A 16,274-nucleotide genomic window follows, 5' to 3' on the forward strand; every position below is an offset into this window, starting at 1 on the left:
GTTTCTCTCCTACGTGTAGTTCAGAGTACCATTCTATCAAATCCCATCAGTCTTTCAGACCATCATTAACATACAGTAGAGTTCATTAATCAGCAGTGTAGAGAATGTACCTAAGAGAAGCCTATTTCTCACAGATCCACTGTTGTGAAGAGGAACAATCAAAACTCCACCATACTCCTTGGCCTGATGATACGTAATAGTTAAACCCACAGTTATGGTATGTACCAGCATTAGGATGTGTTCTCCCCAATAGCTGCAGTAAAAAAACACAGAGTTAGACTGACCTCTCTCAGAACCTAGAGTATGAACAACACAGAGAATCAGTCCTACTCCTTCCAGTGTTATTATAGCGCATTAGTCTTTTACCGTGGAGTGGTCAGTGTTATTAGAACAGTAGTCTCTTACCTTGGGGTTGTCAGTGTTATTATAGAGCAGGAGTCTCTTACCTTGGGGTGGTCAGTGTAATTATAGATCAGTAGTCTCTTACCTTGGGGTGGTCAGTGTTATGATAGAGCAGTAGTCTCTTACCTTGGGGTGTTCAGTGTTATTATAGAGCAGGAGTCTCTTACCTTGGGGTGGTCAGTGTTATTATAGATCAGTAGTCTCTTACCTTGGGGTGGTCAGTGTTATTATAGAGCAGTAGTCTCTTACCTTGGGGTGGTCAGTGTTATTATAGAAAAGTAGTCTCTTACCTTGGGGTGGTCAGTGTTATTATAGAGCAGTAGTCTCTTACCTTGGGGTGGTCAGTGTTATTATAGAGCAGTAGTCTCTTACCTTGGGCTGGTCAGTGTTATTATAGAGCAGTAGTCTCTTACCTTGGGGTGGTCAGTGTTATTATAGAGCAGTAGTCTCTTACCTTGGGGTGGTCAGTGTTATGATAGAGCAGTAGTCTCTTACCTTGGGGTGTTCAGTGTTATTATAGAGCAGTAGTCTCTTACCTTGGGGTGGTCAGTGTTATTATAGATCAGTAGTCTCTTACCTTGGGGTGGTCAGTGTTATGATAGAGCAGTAGTCTCTTACCTTGGGGTGTTCAGTGTTATTATAGAGCAGTAGTCTCTTACCTTGGGGTGGTCAGTGTTATTATAGATCAGTAGTCTCTTACCTTGGGGTGGTCAGTGTTATTATAGAGCAGTAGTCTCTTACCTTGGGGTGGTCAGTGTTATTATAGAAAAGTAGTCTCTTACCTTGGGGTGGTCAGTGTTATTATAGAGCAGTAGTCTCTTACCTTGGGCTGGTCAGTGTTATTATAGAGCAGTAGTCTCTTACCTTGGGGTGGTCAGTGTAATTATAGAGCAGTAGTCTCTTACCTTGGGGTGGTCAGTGTTATGATAGAGCAGTAGTCTCTTACCTTGGGGTGGTCAGTGTTATTATAGATCAGTAGTCTCTTACCTTGGGGTGGTCAGTGTTATTATAGAGCAGTAGTCTCTTACCTTGGGGTGGTCAGTGTTATTATAGAAAAGTAGTCTCTTACCTTGGGGTGGTCAGTGTTATTATAGAGCAGTAGTCTCTTACCTTGGGCTGGTCAGTGTTATTATAGAGCAGTAGTCTCTTACCTTGGGGTGGTCAGTGTAATTATAGAGCAGTAGTCTCTTACCTTGGGGTGGTCAGTGTTATGATAGAGCAGTAGTCTCTTACCTTGGGGTGTTCAGTGTTATTATAGAGCAGTAGTCTCTTACCTTGGGGTGGTCAGTGTTATTATAGATCAGTAGTCTCTTACCTTGGGTTGGTCAGTGTTATGATAGAGCAGTAGTCTCTTACCTTGGGGTGTTCAGTGTTATTATAGAGCAGTAGTCTCTTACCTTGGGGTGGTCAGTGTTATTATAGATCAGTAGTCTCTTACCTTGGGGTGGTCAGTGTTATTATAGAACAGTAGTCTCTTACCTTGGGGTGGTCAGTGTTATTATAGAAAAGTAGTCTCTTACCTTGGGGTGGTCAGTGTTATTATAGAGCAGTAGTCTCTTACCTTGGGGTGGTCAGTGTTATTATAGATCAGTAGTCTCTTACCTTGGGGTGGTCAGTGTTATTATAGAGCAGTAGTCTCTTACCTTGGGGTGGTCAGTGTTATTATAGAGCAGTAGTCTCTTACCTTGGGGTGGTCAGTGTTATTAGATTAGTAGTCTCTTACCTTGGGGTGGTCAGTGTTATTATAGAGCAGTAGTCTCTTACCTTGGGGTGGTCAGTGTTATTATAGATCAGTAGTCTCTTACCTTGGGGTGGTCAGTGTTATTATAGAGCAGTAGTCTCTTACCTTGGGGTGGTTAGTGTTATTACAGATAAGTAGTCTCTTACCTTGGGGTGGTCAGTGTTATTATAGAGCAGTAGTCTCTTACCTTGGGGTGGTCAGTGTTATTAGATTAGTAGTCTCTTACCTTGGGGTGGTCAGTGTTATTATAGAGAGTAGTCTCTTACCTTGGGGTGGTCAGTGTTATTATAGATCAGTAGTCTCTTACCTTGGGGTGGTCAGTGTTATTATAGAGCAGTAGTCTCTTACCTTGGGGTGGTCAGTGTTATTATAGAGAGTAGTCTCTTACCTTGGGGTGGTCAGTGTTATTATAGAGCAGTAGTCTCTTACCTTGGGGTGGTCAGTGTTATTATAGAGTAGTCTCTTACCTTGGGGTGGTCAGTGTTATTATAGAGCAGTAGTCTCTTACCTTGGGGTGGTCAGTGTTATTATAGAGAGTAGTCTCTTACCTTGGGGTGGTCAGTGTTATTATAGAGCAGTAGTCTCTTACCTTGGGGTGGTCAGTGTTATTATAGAGAGTAGTCTCTTACCTTGGGGTGGTCAGTGTTATTATAGATCAGTAGTCTCTTACCTTGGGGTGGTCAGTGTTATTATAGAGCAGTAGTCTCTTACCTTGGGGTGGTCAGTGTTATTATAGAGCAGTAGTCTCTTACCTTGGGGTGGTCAGTGTTATTATAGGTCAGTAGTCTCTTACCTTGGGGTGGTCAGTGTTATTATAGAGCAGTAGTCTCTTACCTTGGGGTGGTCAGTGTTATTATAGAGCAGTAGTCTGCCACCTTTGGGTGGTCAGTGTTATTATAGGTCAGTAGTCTCTTACCTTGGGGTGGTCAGTGTTATTAGATTAGTAGTCTCTTACCTTGGGGTGGTCAGTGTTATTATAGAGCAGTAGTCTCTTACCTTTGGGTGGTCAGTGTTATTATAGGTCAGTAGTCTCTTACCTTGGGGTGGTCAGTGTTATTATAGATCAGTAGTCTCTTACCTTGGGGTGGTCAGTGTTATTATAGATCAGTAGTCTCTTACCTTGGGGTGGTCAGTGTTATTATAGAGCAGTAGTCTGCCACCTTTGGGTTGTCAGTGTTATTATAGGTCAGTAGTCTCTTACCTTGGGGTGGTCAGTGGGGTGCCGTCCACCCATTTCCAGGTCCCCTCAGTAACAGAGTCAGTCAGACCAATCCAGACAAAAAGGACTGATTCAAACCCATTGATGAATGTCTGTTGTTGAGGAACAGATAAAGCATTGTTACTAACACATGATGGACTAATAAATAGAGTATCTCTCTCTGTCTCTGTCTCTCACCTGTTCCTCTTCACTGTTAATGATCACCAGATCTGCTCTCTCCAGACAGTCCTGTCTACTCTTCTCCCAGGATTTCTTCTCAGTAGAGAGGTAGTAACAGCTGCAGCCAAACCTTCTCCATCCTTCAGGACAGGACCCTAGAAGTTTCACATTTACCATATGTGTTACTTGAATGTTATTTAAAATAAAAAGAACATGACACAGATAAAGCTAATGAACCCTTCCACTGAGCTGATTCTGCCTTTCCCCAGGAAATAAATCAAATGTTCTGGTGATTTCCCACAGCAATCGTTTGTGTGAATTGCCTGTTTGCCTACAGCTTTTACACTGAGGAATTTAAACGGAGCATTGTTAGTGGAATTTTAAATTCCTATATGTTTTGTAGCCAAAACCAAATTCGCACTCTTTCTATTTCATTAATGAATTGTAAGTTCATTAATTATGCATGAAGTAGATCGAGACCAGTCTTAAAAGCCAGGTGACAGTGTTTAATTCAAGAGAGTACTAACTAAAAATACAACGAACCTTACATTTAAAGACATGAAATGACATCATCAGTTTCTCACACTCTCTCCGATCCACACAATAGCACAGTGTTTTCAGGTCTGGAGATGTCTTCTACTCCCTCATAAACCAGACATTCCAATCTGTCTAAAAGATATCTTCTCCTCCACTAACGGAATATCAAGGACCATTCTTATCTGTCAGAAAAGATAAATCATCACTCTCCCTTAAACTTCCCGCAAGGTACAGACAATTAATTCATTTTACTTACATTTTCAGTAACAGCTTAACCAAGAGCCCATACATTTCATACCATAACATAATAGTATTAGAATAAATGGTTCTAATTGAAATGTATACATTATTAATCAATTCAACTATAATTTCCTCCGACAAGCAAACAACAATTTCAAAATGTCCCGTAGTTACACCATTTGTCTCATGCGGTGTGACACATCTCCTTCACATAGAGTTGATCAGGCTGTTGATCGTGGCCTGTGGAATGTTGTCCCACTCCACTTCAATGGCTGTGCAAAGTTGCTGGATATTGGCGGGAACTGGAACACGTTGCTGTACACGTCACGCCAGAGCATCACAAACATGCTCAACATGTCTGTTGAGTATTCGGCCCATCGAAGAACTGGAACATTTTCAGATTCCAGGAACTGTGTATAGATCCTTGCGGCATACAAATTAGCTTCCTGAGATGATTTCTGACAGTTTGCACTGAAATTCTTGTTGTGCAAACCCATTTTCATCAGCTGTCCGGGTGGCAGGTGAAGGAGTCAGAAGTGGAGGTCCTGAGCTGGCGTGGTTACACGTGGTATGTGGTTGTGAGGCCGGTTGGACGTACTGACAAATTCTCTAAAACGACGTTGGAGGCGGCTTACGGTAGAGAAATGAACTTTCGATTATCTGGCAACAGCTCTGGTCGACATTCTTGTAGTCGCCATGCCAATTGTATGATCCCTCAACTTGAGACATCTGTATTGTGTTGTGGACAAGACTGCACAATTTAGTGTGTCCTTTTATTGTCCCCAGCACAAGTTGCACCACAAGTCAGCTTCTTGATATGCCACACCTGTCATGTGGATGGATCATCTTGGCAAAAGAGAAATGCTCACTAACAGAGATTAAAACAAATTTGAGCATTTGAGAGAAACTGGCTTTTTGTGTATATGGAACATTTTTGGTATCTTATTTCAGCTCATGAAACATGGGACCAACACTTTACATGTTGTGTTTATATTTTTGTTCATTGTATCTGACATTTACACGTTAATTTAAGTTAATTGTTAGGGCAGTGGTCCCGTGGTGGGAACATATATCAGCGGAAATTTCAAGTGCGCCACGTATAGTTTTTGATAAAACTCAAACTTTCATTAAAATGCACATACAATGTACTGAATTCAAGCTACACTCATTGTGAATCTAGCTACCGAGTCAGATTTGTAAAATGCTTTTCGGCGAAAGCATGAGAAGCTATTATCTGATAGCATACATCCCCCAAAGTACTGCAACGCTACTTAAAACCTTTGATTTTGCGATAGACGGGGGCTACTCAAAACGCAGAAATAAAATATAAAACATTCATTACCTTTGATGAGCTTCTTTCTTGGCACTCCTAGATGTCCAATAAACATAATTTTGAGTCTTTTGTCGATTAAATCGGTCCATATATAGCCTAGATATCGATCTATGAACACTGTGTGAACAACGGAAAAAATAGCGTTTTCTAACGTAACGTAATTTTTAAATTAAAAAGTCGACAATAAACTTTCACAAAACACTTCAAAATACTTTTGTAATGCAACTTTAGGTATTAGTACACGTTAATAAGCGATAAAATTTATCACGAGGCGATGTAAATTCTATTGGTGTCCGTCTGGAAATGATGTCCGGATAAATCTCAACCAAAATATCCGGTCGGATACCTGAAGAAATGGCTTGTCTCTTCTTTGTTTGACCAAGAAACAAATCGTAGGCAAATGACAAGACTCTAGACAACGTGTGGAAGCTGTAGGTATTGCAACCTCGACCTCATTTAATCCGGTTCACCTTTAGCAATCCTTGGAAGTGGCGCATGGATACTTTTTCCATTTTCAGTTATCAGATTTTCCTGCACTTTTCGATGAAACGCACATTCTGTTATAGTCATAGCCGTGATTTAACCAGTTTTAGAAACGTCTGAGTTTTCTATCCACACATACTAATCATATGCATATACTATATTCCTGGCATGAATAGCAGGCGCTGAAATGTTGCGCGATTTTTAACAAAAAGCTGCGAAAATTCTCAACTTCCCTAAGTTAAACATAACTTTTACAACTATTATTTATTCACACATTGAATAAGTAAGTAGCTTTGCACAAGCCTTGGCTTATGAGAGGTCAGAACAGCTCATATGATCTAGTCTCCTGTTTCTGTAGAGGCAGCTTGATGTACAAGTAACAACTTCCAATGTATCTGACATCTATAGTCTCTTCTAGAATTACTAATTATAAAACTGGGTCAATGTATTACATTACACTTCAGATCCCCACAGTTTCTACACAGATCAGAACATGTCCCTTCAGTGGTGATGCACCTTACATGTGGAACAATTTACAAAAAACTATTAGAATGGATGTTTGCTGCTCCCTGCACAATGAAAAAAATAGATTTCTGATCTTTTAAATGTTAATTGTGATTGTTTTCTTAAGGCATCTTGTCTGTGTAGTTGTGCACGTGTTTTTATTTCGTTGTATTGAAAACAGGGCTCTACTGCAAATTACTTTCCTTACCTGTGATATTACAGTTCAGCCTTTCCCTCTCCTTCTGTAGCTGGTCACGCTCCATAGTTCTATTCTCCACACTCTTCTTCAACTTGTCCATTTCAGTGGTTGTGGTATTGAGATGATTCTGTAACTGGTCTCTCTCTATGGTCCTGTTATTTAGACTATTCTGCAACTGGTCTCTCTCCCGAGTTATTGTGGTGAGAGTATTCCGCAACTGGTCTCTGTCCTTAGTTTTGGTATTAAGACTCTTCTGTAACTGGTCTCTCTCTTTAGTCCTTGAGTTAAGATTATTTTTAATTGATCCCTTTCAGCAGTCATGACTTTAAGACTATTTTGTTGCTTGTCCCTGTCTTTGGTCCTGGTATTTAGGCTATTCTGTAGCTGGTCTCTCTGTGGTCCTGGTATTTAGGCTATTTTGTAGCTGGTCTCTCTCTGTGGTTCTGGTATTTAGGCTATTCTGTAGCTGGTCTCTCTCTGTGGTCCTGGTATTTAGACTACTCTGTAGCTGGTTTCTCTCCTTTGTTTTTGTATTAAGACTATTCTGCAGTTGATCTCTTTCCTGAGTTATTGTGTTGAGAGTATTCTGCAACTGGTCTTTCTCCTTAATTTTGGTTGCGAGCCTATTCTGTAGCTGGTCTCTCTTTTTAGTCAGGGTGTTGTAACTGGTCTGTAGCTGGTCTCTCTCTTTAGTCAGGCTGTTGTAACTGGTCTGTAGCTGGTCTCTCTCTTCAGTCAGGTTGTTGTAACTGGTCTGTAGCTGGTCTCTCTCTTTAGTCAGGTTGTTGTAACTGGTCTGTAGCTGGTCTCTCTCTTTAGTCAGGTTGTTGTAACTGGTCTGTAGCTGGTCTCTCTCTTCAGTCAGGTTGTTGTAACTGGTCTGTAGCTGGTCTCTCTCTTTAGTCAGGCTGTTGTAACTGGTCTGTAGCTGGTCTCTCTCTTTAGTCAGGTTGTTGTAACTGGTCTGTAGCTGGTCTCTCTCTTTAGTCAGGCTGTTGTAACTGGTCTGTAGCTGGTCTCTCTCTTCAGTCAGGGTGTTGTAACTGGTCTGTAGCTGGTCTCTCTCTTTAGTCAGGTTGTTGTAACTGGTCTGTAGCTGGTCTCTCTCTTTAGTCAGGCTGTTGTAACCTGTCTGTAGCTGTTGTCCCTCTTTAGTCAAGTTATTATAACTGGTTGGTTGCTGATCTCCTTCTTTAGTCAGAAGGCTGTAACTGGTCTGTTGGTCTCTCTCTGTTGAGTAGTGATGATCAATGACGCCATCTTTAAAATGGAAAATTAAATACATATGTTTAACTATTACACCACTGAAGGTTATACATATTTATGTCAAAACATTCTAAACTTACAGTAGACAAACAGGCCTATGATCCCAGCCAATAGGAGAACACACAGCAGCCCGAGACACACTGCAGCAATTCCAGAGGGTCTCTTCCACCATGGAAAATTAGCTGAATCACAGGGAAATATCATGTAAGATCTTTGAACTCTCTCTGGTAATGTTAAAATACTTATATTATCCAGGATTTGAAGCTACAAAAGCTGTGTGTTTGTACTTGAATTGATACCTGAAAATGTAACACTGGGCTTGTTGGGAGATGTGTCGTCATCAATATCCATGGTCTGCATTGTTGGATTCTCCACCTGTGTTTGTATAGATTGTCTCTTACATTTCTAGAAGTCAAATGCTATATTTTCCTCTGTTACTTCAGCTCTAGTATAGGTTTGTATCTGTGTCTTATGTTTTGTCAAATACTTGAGGACTTGACCTAGCTTACCCAGTCTTGACCTAGCTTACCCAGTCTTGACCTAGCTTACCCAGTCTTGACCTAGCTTACCCAGTCTTGACCTAGCTTACCCAGTCTTGACCTAGCTTACCCAGTCTTGACTTAGCTTAACCGGTATAAAGGAAACAATAGGATAGTCCCAATCTCTACCCAACTAGTGACACGTTGGTCGAGCTCAATCAAGGACACTTCAGTAATTAACATACAGTGCATATGGAAAGTATTCAGACCCCTTGACTTTTTCCACATTTTGTTACGTTACAGCCTTATCATATAATGCTTTTTATAAAAAATGTAATCTACATAAAATACCCCATAATGACAAGTATAAACATGTTTTAGATTTTTATGCAAATGCATTAAAACTAAAAACAGAAATATAATATTTACATAAGTATTCAGACCAGTATTGCTATGAGACTCGAAATTGAGCTCAGGTGCATCCTGTCTCCATTGCTCATCTTGAGATGTTCTACAACTTGATTGGGAGTCCACCTGTGGTAAATATAATTTTTTTGACATTATTTGTAAAGGCACACACCTGTCTATGTAAGGTCCCACAGTTGACATTGCTTGTCAGAGCAAAAACCAAGCCATGAGGTCAAAGGAATTGTCCGTAGAGCTCCGAGACAGGATTGTGTCGAGGCACAGATCTGGGGAAGGGTACTAAAAAATTAAGGTCCCCAAGAACAGTGGCCTCCATCATTCTAAAACGGAAGTAGTTTGGACCCACAAAGACTCTTCCTAGAGCTGGTCGCCAAGCCAAACTGAGCAATCAGGGAGAAGGCCCTTGGTCAGGGAGGTGACCAAGAACCCGATGGTCAGTCTGACAGAGCTCCAGTTCCTCTGTGTAGATGGGAGAACATTCCAGAAGGATAACCATCTCTGCAGCACTCCACAAATCAGGCCTTTATGGTAGAGTGTCCAGACAGATGGTAGTAAAGACACATAACAGCCCGCTTGGAGTTTGCCAAGAGGAACTTTAAGGACTCTCAGACCATGAGAAACAAGATGATCTGGTCTGAAGAAAGCAAGATTTGGCCTGAATGCCAAGTGTCACATTTGAAGGAAACCGGGCACCATCCCTACGGTGAAGCATGGTGGTGGCAGCGTCATACTGTGGGGATTTTTTCAGCGGCAGGGACTGGGAGATCAGTCAGGATCGAGGAAAGATGAACGGAGCAAAGTACAGAGCGCTGAGGACGTCAGACTTGGGCGAAGGTTCACCTTCCAACAGGACAATGACCCTAAGCACACAGCCAAGACAATTTAGGAGTGGCTTTGGGACAAGTCTCTGAATGTCCTTGAGTGGCCCAGCCAGAGCACAGCGTTGAACATCTCTGGCGAGACCTGAAAATAGCTGTGCAGCGACTCTCCCATCCAACCTGACAGAGCTTGAGAGGATCTGCAGAGGAGAATGGGAGAAACTCCCCAAATACAGGTGTGCCAAGCTTGTAGCGTCATACCCAAGAAGACTTACGGCTGTAATTGCTGCCATAGGTGCTTCAACAAAGTAATGAGTAAAATACTTATGTAAATTTAATATTTCAGTTTTATTTTTTCATTATGGGGTTTTGTGTGTAGATTGATGAGAGGAATTGAAGAAAAAAATACATTTCAGAATAAGGCGTAACATAACAAAATGTGGAAAAGGTCAAGGGGTCTGAATACTTTCCGAATGTATTGTAGATATCTACTTTGTCCTGTTTACTGTTCACCTGCTTAGTCTCCCAGAGACACTAACATATTACATAAGAATCAGACAATAAACACACCTCATAAAATGATCATATCTGGTGAAATAGAGAAATACAGTCTTACCACAGAGTCTTTGAGAGTTGAAAACGGATGCATACAAATCTGTTAAATGAATGAGCATCAAAGTAAGATTGGAATAACGTGTCCACGTTGTTTATAGTCTGAGAGACCACACCTTTTGTGTCAACGTCAGCATATCCTTTAAATTTGGTAAAACAATTATGAACTAATATACCACTGGATGTTAGGTTCAGATAAAGAGCAACGTGGTTGACAGGAAGTGAGTCAAACTGAAAGTTCAAGTTACAGAATGCTGCATATAAGTGTTTCATTTCCCTCTCTCTCAAGCACATGAGCTATAGGGGTCAAGGTAAACTTTAGGTTAAAAGTAATGGTTAAATGTTCAGTTACTCCAGAATTCTAAAGCTTAGAAAATTTGGAAGGCTGAATGTGTCTATCTTATTTAAATCCCTGTCAACTGCCATTTTATAACAATGTTCAGTGTTCAAACTGGGTTCTGAACGTTCTAATCCTGTTTCTGTCTGACCTACTTGCAGAATCCATAGCAGACCTATTGTAACTACTTGTTGAACCCTGTTCAGGAGGCTGCTAGAATGGTTTAAGCCAACAACAGATTCACCAAACTGTCCGTGACAGGACTAGCTCGTAACATATGAATCACTCTGGAGGCAACATTAGTTATCCCCCACCCCTTCTCTTTAATGCATTTGGCATCCTGCAGTCAGCTGGCCTATTATAGAGTACCTAGCAGGCCTATAGTAGGATCCCTAGCAGGCCTATTATAGAGTACCTAGCAGGCCTATAGTAGGATCCCTAGCAGGCCTATTATAGAGTACCTAGCAGGCCTATAGTAGGATCCCTAGCAGGCCTATTATAGAGTACCTAGCAGGCCTATAGTAGGATCCCTAGCAGGCCTATTATAGAGTACCTAGCAGGCCTATAGTAGGATCCCTAGCAGGCCTATTATAGAGTACCTAGCAGGCCTATAGTAGGATCCCTAGCAGGCCTATTATAGCAGGCCTATAGTACCTAGCAGGCCTATAGTAGGATCCCTAGCTGGCCTATTATAGAGGTACCTAGCCTAGTAGGATCCCTAGCAGGCCTATTATAGAGGTACCTAGCTGGCCTATAGTAGGATCCCTAGCTGGTCTATTGTAGGAGTAGGATCCCTAGCTGGCCTATAGTAGGATCCCTAGCTGGCCTATTATAGAGTACCTAGCAGGCCTATAGTAGGATCCCTAGGCCTATTTATAGATACCTAGCTGATCCCTATTGTAGGATCCCTAGCTGACGGGCCTATTATAGGATACCTAGCTGGCCTATAGTAGGATCCCTAGCTGGCCTATTATAGGAGTACCTAGCAGGCCTATAGTAGGATCCCTAGCTGGTCTATTAGGATACCTAGCTGCAGGCCTATTGTAGGATCCCTAGCAGGCCTATTATAGGATGGTACCTAGCAGGCCTATGCCTGTAGGATCCCTAGCAGGCCTATTACCTAGGATCCCTCTATAGTAGGATCCTAGCAGGCCTATTATAGAGTACCTAGCTGGTCTAGCAGGCCTATGTAGGATACCTAGCAGGCCTATTATGGTACCTAGCATATGTAGGATCCCTAGCAGGCCTATTGTAGGATCCCTAGCAGGCCTATTGTAGGATCCTTAGCTGGCCTATTGTAGGATTATACCTAGCTGGTCTATAGTAGGATCCCTAGCTGGTCTATTGTAGGATCCCTAGCTGGTCTATTGTAGGATCCCTAGGCAGACCTATTGTAGGATCCCTAGCTGGTCTGTTGTAGGATCCTAGCTGGTCTATTGTAGGTTCCCTGGCCTTTCTAGGGAGTTTTTACTAGTCACCTGCTTCTACACCTGCATTGGTTGCTGTTTGAGGTTTGGGTTTCTGTACAGGCCTTTGTGACATCAGGCCTGATGTAGGAAGAGCTTTATAAACCTAGATGGTTGTTTGATAACACAATAGGTCGCTGATGGTCTGTTGTAGGAGCATAGCTGGTCTATTGTAGGACTAGCTGGCCAAGGATAATAATGAACTGATGTAGGACCACTAGCTGGTCTAGGTTCTAGCTGGTCTAGATACAGCTGGTCTATTGTAGGACAACTAGCAGAATGTAGGTTGGCTGGTCTAAGGATCCTAGCTGGTCTATTGAAGGATACCTATGTGGTCTAAGGTTCAGTCTATTGCTCAGGATCCTAGCTGACCTAAGTTAAATTTGTAGGCTGCTGGGTTTAGGAACCCCCTGGTCTGTTGTAGGATCCCAAATCCTGGGGTTAGCTGGTTGTAGGATTCTGCTACTCCTAAAATTCCCTAACGTTAGAGGAAACTTGAAAGACTCAATACCAAAATGTGTCTATAGGACCGTACTTTCAAATAGGAAGCAGATTTTGTGAAATAATGCTGGTCTGTGTGAATGACTAGTGCAGGTAGGATAGCTGGTCTTCAGTGCCTTTCTAGGGAGTTTTTACTAACTCAATGCATTGGTTGCTGTTTGAAATCTAGGGTTTCACAGCCCTTGTGACATCAGCTGATGTAAGAAATACTGATCATTTGATTGATAACACAATAGTAGTGATCCCTGCCAACATGACCTTATTCATAATGACTGAAAAAGGATAAACAGATCCTAGATCAGCACAGAATGTGTGGTTGGTTAAACTGAAATATGTTGATAAATTCAACTGAAAGTTGGGCCTCACTTGCAGTCTGCTGATGCAGCACTTTCTTTGCACAAAATCCTTTACAAGTCTAAATATTCTACAGAAACTACAGAGACCTTGAAGACTTCTTAAAGTCCTCTACAGTTTCAAATAAACCACATGATCTTGGTTGACCTACAGTAGAGGTAATCTACAACAGGCTAGCTACCCAGTTAGCAACAAGCACTCCAGCAGGCAGGTGCCTTTATCAAGCAGGCTAGAAATACCCAGTTGGGATCAAGCAGTCAGCAACATGACCTTATTCTACAAAAGGATAAGCTACCCAGATAGCAACTAAACACTTTGATAGGCAGGTGCCTCTACTGCTGATGCAGCTACCCAGTTAGCAAGTCAAGCACTCAGAAACTACAGGACCAGGTGCCTCTACAACAGGCTAGCTACCCAGTTTCTAGCAACAAGCAGTCAGGTTGCTAGGTGGCTCTACAACAGGCTAGCTACCCAGTTAGCAGCAAGCACTCAGCAGGCAGGTGCCTCTACAACAGGCTAGCTACCCAGTTAGCAACAAGCACTCAGCAGGCAGGTGCCTCTACAACAGGCTAGCTACCCAGATAGCAACAAGCAGTCAGCAGGCAGGTGGCTCTACAACAGGCTAGCTACCCAGTTAGCAACAAGCACTCAGCAGGTAGGTGGGGCTACAACAGGCTAGCTACCTAGTTAGCAACAAGCACTCAGCAGGCAGGTGGCGCTACAACAGGCTTGCTACCTCGTTAGCAACAAGCACTCAGCAGGCAGGTGGCTCTACAACAGGCTAGCTACCTAGTTAGCAACAAGCACTCAGCAGGCAGGTGGCACTACAACAGGCTTGCTACCTCGTTAGCAACAAGCACTCAGCAGGCAGGTGGCTCTACAACAGGCTAGCTACCTAGTTAGCAACAAGCACTCAGCAGGCAGGTGGCACTACAACAGGCTAGCTACCTAGTTAGCAACAAGCACTCAGCAGGCAGGGGCCTCTACAACAGGCTAGCTACCTAGTTAGCAACAAGCACTCAGCAGGCAGGTGCCTCTACAACAGGCTAGCTACCCAGTTAGCAACAAGCACTCAGCAGGCAGGTGGCTCTCCAACATGTTTTGGATGGTGAGACAGCAGACTTGCTCACCCTACTGGCACGATGCCCACTTTAAGATGCAAATCCTCCTGCCAGATACAAATCAACCCACCACAGATGCAAATCACTTCATAAGTGCGGAACTCTCTTACCCGGCTGGTGGGTACAGAACCTACTATAGACCTGCTAGTGACCGTACAATAGACCAGCTAGTGATTCTACTATAGACCTGCTAGTGACCCTACAATAGACTCAAATCAAATCAAATCAAATGTATTTATATAGCCCTTCGTACATCAGCTGATATCTCAAAGTGCTGTACAGAAACCCAGCCTAAATCCCCAAACAGAAAGCAATGCAGGTGTAGAAGCACGGTGGCTAGGAAAAACTCCTAGAAAGGCCAAAACCTAGGAAGAAACCTAGAGAGGAACCAGGCTATGTGGGGTGGCCAGTCCTCTTCTGGCTGTGCCGGAGTGGAATTATAACAGAACATGGCCAAGATGTTCAAATGTTCATAAATGACCAGCATGGTCGAATAATAATAAGGCAGAACAGTTGAAACTGGAGCAGCAGCACAGTCAGGTGGACTGGGGACAGCAAGGAGTCATCATGTCAGGTAGTCCTGGGGCACGGTCCTAGGGCTCAGGTCCTCGAGAGAGAGAAAGAAAGAGAGAGAATTAGAGAGAGCATATGTGGGGTGGCCAGTCCTCTTCTGGCTGTGCCGGGTGGAGATTATAACAGAACATGGCCAAGATGTTCAAATGTTCATAAATGACCAGCATGGTCGAATAATAGTAAGGCAGAACAGTTGAAACTGGAGCAGCAGCATGGCCAGGTGGACTGGGGACAGGGGTCATCATGTCAGGTAGTCCTGGGACATGGTCCTAGGGTCATCAGTTGAAACTGGAGCAACCCAGCATGGCCAGGTGGACTGGGGCCAGCAAGGAGTCATCATGTCAGGTAGTCCTGGGGCATGGTCCTAGGGCTCAGGTCCTCCGAGAGAGAAAGAAAGAGATAAGGAGAGAATTAGAGAACGCACACTTAAATTCACACAGGACACCAAATAGGACAGGAGAAGTACCAGATATAACAAACTGACCCTAGCCCCCCGACACATGAACTACTGCAGCATAAATACTGGAGGCTGAGACAGGAGGGTCAGGAGACACTGTGGCCCCATCCGAGGACACCCTCGGACAGGGCCAAACAGGAAGGATATAACCCCACCCACTTTGCCCAAGCACAGCCCCACACCACTAGAGGGATATCTTCAACCACCAACTTACCATCCTGAGACAAGGCTGAGTATAGCCCACAAAGATCTCCGCCACGGCACAACCCAAGGGGGGGTGACGCCAACCAGACAGGATGACCACAACAGTGAATCAACCCACTCAGGTGACGCACCCCCTCCAGGACGGTATGAAAGAGCCCTAGTAAGCCAGTGACTCAGCCCCTGTAATAGGATTATAGGCAGAGAATCCCAGTGGAAAGAGGGGAACCGGCCAGGCAGAGACAGCAAGGGCGGTTCGTTGCTCCAGAGCCTTTCCGTTCACCTTCACACTCCTGGGCCAGACTACACTCAATCATATGACCCACTGAAGAGATGAGTCTTCAGTAAAGACTTAAAAGTTGAGACCGAGTTTGCGTCTCTCACATGGGTAGGCAGACCGTTCCATAACAATGGAGCAGAGCAGAGTCCAGAGCAGAGTCCCAAAGGTACAGAACAACATGCTGCTCATTGTCAGGGCAGGCAGAATGGTCACAAACCGGGAAAGCTAGAAAACAGGAACGAGAGCCAGAAAGGAGCATGGGAAAAAACGCAGTTAGGCTTGGACGAAACAAAACGAACTGGCAACAGAGAACACAGGTATAAATACACTGGGGATAATGAGGAAGATGGGCAACACCTGGAGGGGGGTGGAGACAAGCACTAAGACAGGTGAAACAGATCAGGGTGTGACAACTATATGGAATGGGGTGCCATTTCAGACAACACAACCGTTTCTGCATGAGGTTAGGTAGGTGTTACCATGAGGTTAGGTAGGTGTTACCATGAGGTTAGGTAGGTGTTACCATGAGGTTAGATAGGTGTTACCATGAGGTTAGGTAGGTGTTA

The 16,274-nt window shown here is 43.4% G+C and overlaps 2 protein-coding genes and 1 long non-coding RNA gene across 50 annotated transcripts in view; 1 reads left to right on the plus strand and 2 right to left on the minus strand.

Annotated features, from left to right (window-relative positions):
* Nucleotides 1–250: 250 nt before the first annotated feature.
* LOC127925823 (C-type lectin domain family 4 member E-like) lies at nucleotides 251–7,134 on the minus strand. Of its 48 annotated transcripts, none has more exons than XR_008122379.1 (11): nucleotides 3,060–3,163; nucleotides 2,773–2,895; nucleotides 2,611–2,732; nucleotides 2,410–2,531; nucleotides 2,290–2,369; nucleotides 2,167–2,248; nucleotides 2,046–2,125; nucleotides 1,636–1,717; nucleotides 1,349–1,430; nucleotides 1,062–1,266; nucleotides 251–1,020 (listed from the first exon to the last, which is right to left on the minus strand). XR_008122379.1 is itself a non-coding variant. In XM_052511143.1 (4 exons), exons 1-3 carry the CDS (start codon nucleotides 6,915–6,917, stop codon nucleotides 3,341–3,343), a joined length of 342 nt encoding a protein of 113 aa, XP_052367103.1. In that variant the 5' UTR covers nucleotides 6,918–7,134; the 3' UTR covers nucleotides 3,060–3,098; nucleotides 3,222–3,340. The 48 variants fall into 48 exon arrangements, 2 of the variants coding, with proteins under 2 accessions (XP_052367103.1, XP_052367104.1); XR_008122369.1 differs by lacking the exon at nucleotides 1,636–1,717 and adding exons at nucleotides 1,841–1,881; nucleotides 1,923–2,004 and having other exon boundaries at nucleotides 1,349–1,512; nucleotides 2,046–2,248; XR_008122383.1 differs by lacking the exon at nucleotides 2,046–2,125 and having other exon boundaries at nucleotides 2,126–2,248.
* A 41-nt stretch (nucleotides 7,135–7,175) lies between these two features.
* On the minus strand, nucleotides 7,176–10,576 carry LOC127925822 (uncharacterized). Its single transcript, XM_052511142.1, has 4 exons — nucleotides 10,423–10,576; nucleotides 8,383–8,458; nucleotides 8,164–8,265; nucleotides 7,176–8,077 (listed from the first exon to the last, which is right to left on the minus strand). The coding sequence occupies exons 1-4, from the start codon at nucleotides 10,453–10,455 to the stop codon at nucleotides 7,191–7,193; spliced, it is 1,098 nt and encodes a 365-aa protein (XP_052367102.1). The 5' UTR covers nucleotides 10,456–10,576; the 3' UTR covers nucleotides 7,176–7,190.
* Nucleotides 10,577–16,080: 5,504 nt separating this feature from the next.
* Nucleotides 16,081–16,274, plus strand: part of LOC127925824 (uncharacterized) — a 608-nt gene continuing 414 nt past the window's right edge. The window contains exons 1-2 of the long non-coding RNA XR_008122414.1: nucleotides 16,081–16,202; nucleotides 16,247–16,274. The exon at nucleotides 16,247–16,274 is cut by the window's right edge and continues 56 nt beyond it. This is a non-coding gene — a long non-coding RNA (uncharacterized LOC127925824). The remainder of the gene's footprint in view (nucleotides 16,203–16,246) is intronic.

The sequence above is a fragment of the Oncorhynchus keta genome, unplaced genomic scaffold (genome assembly GCF_023373465.1).
Source record: "Oncorhynchus keta strain PuntledgeMale-10-30-2019 unplaced genomic scaffold, Oket_V2 Un_contig_631_pilon_pilon, whole genome shotgun sequence".
NCBI classification, from domain to species: Eukaryota; Metazoa; Chordata; class Actinopteri; order Salmoniformes; family Salmonidae; genus Oncorhynchus; species Oncorhynchus keta.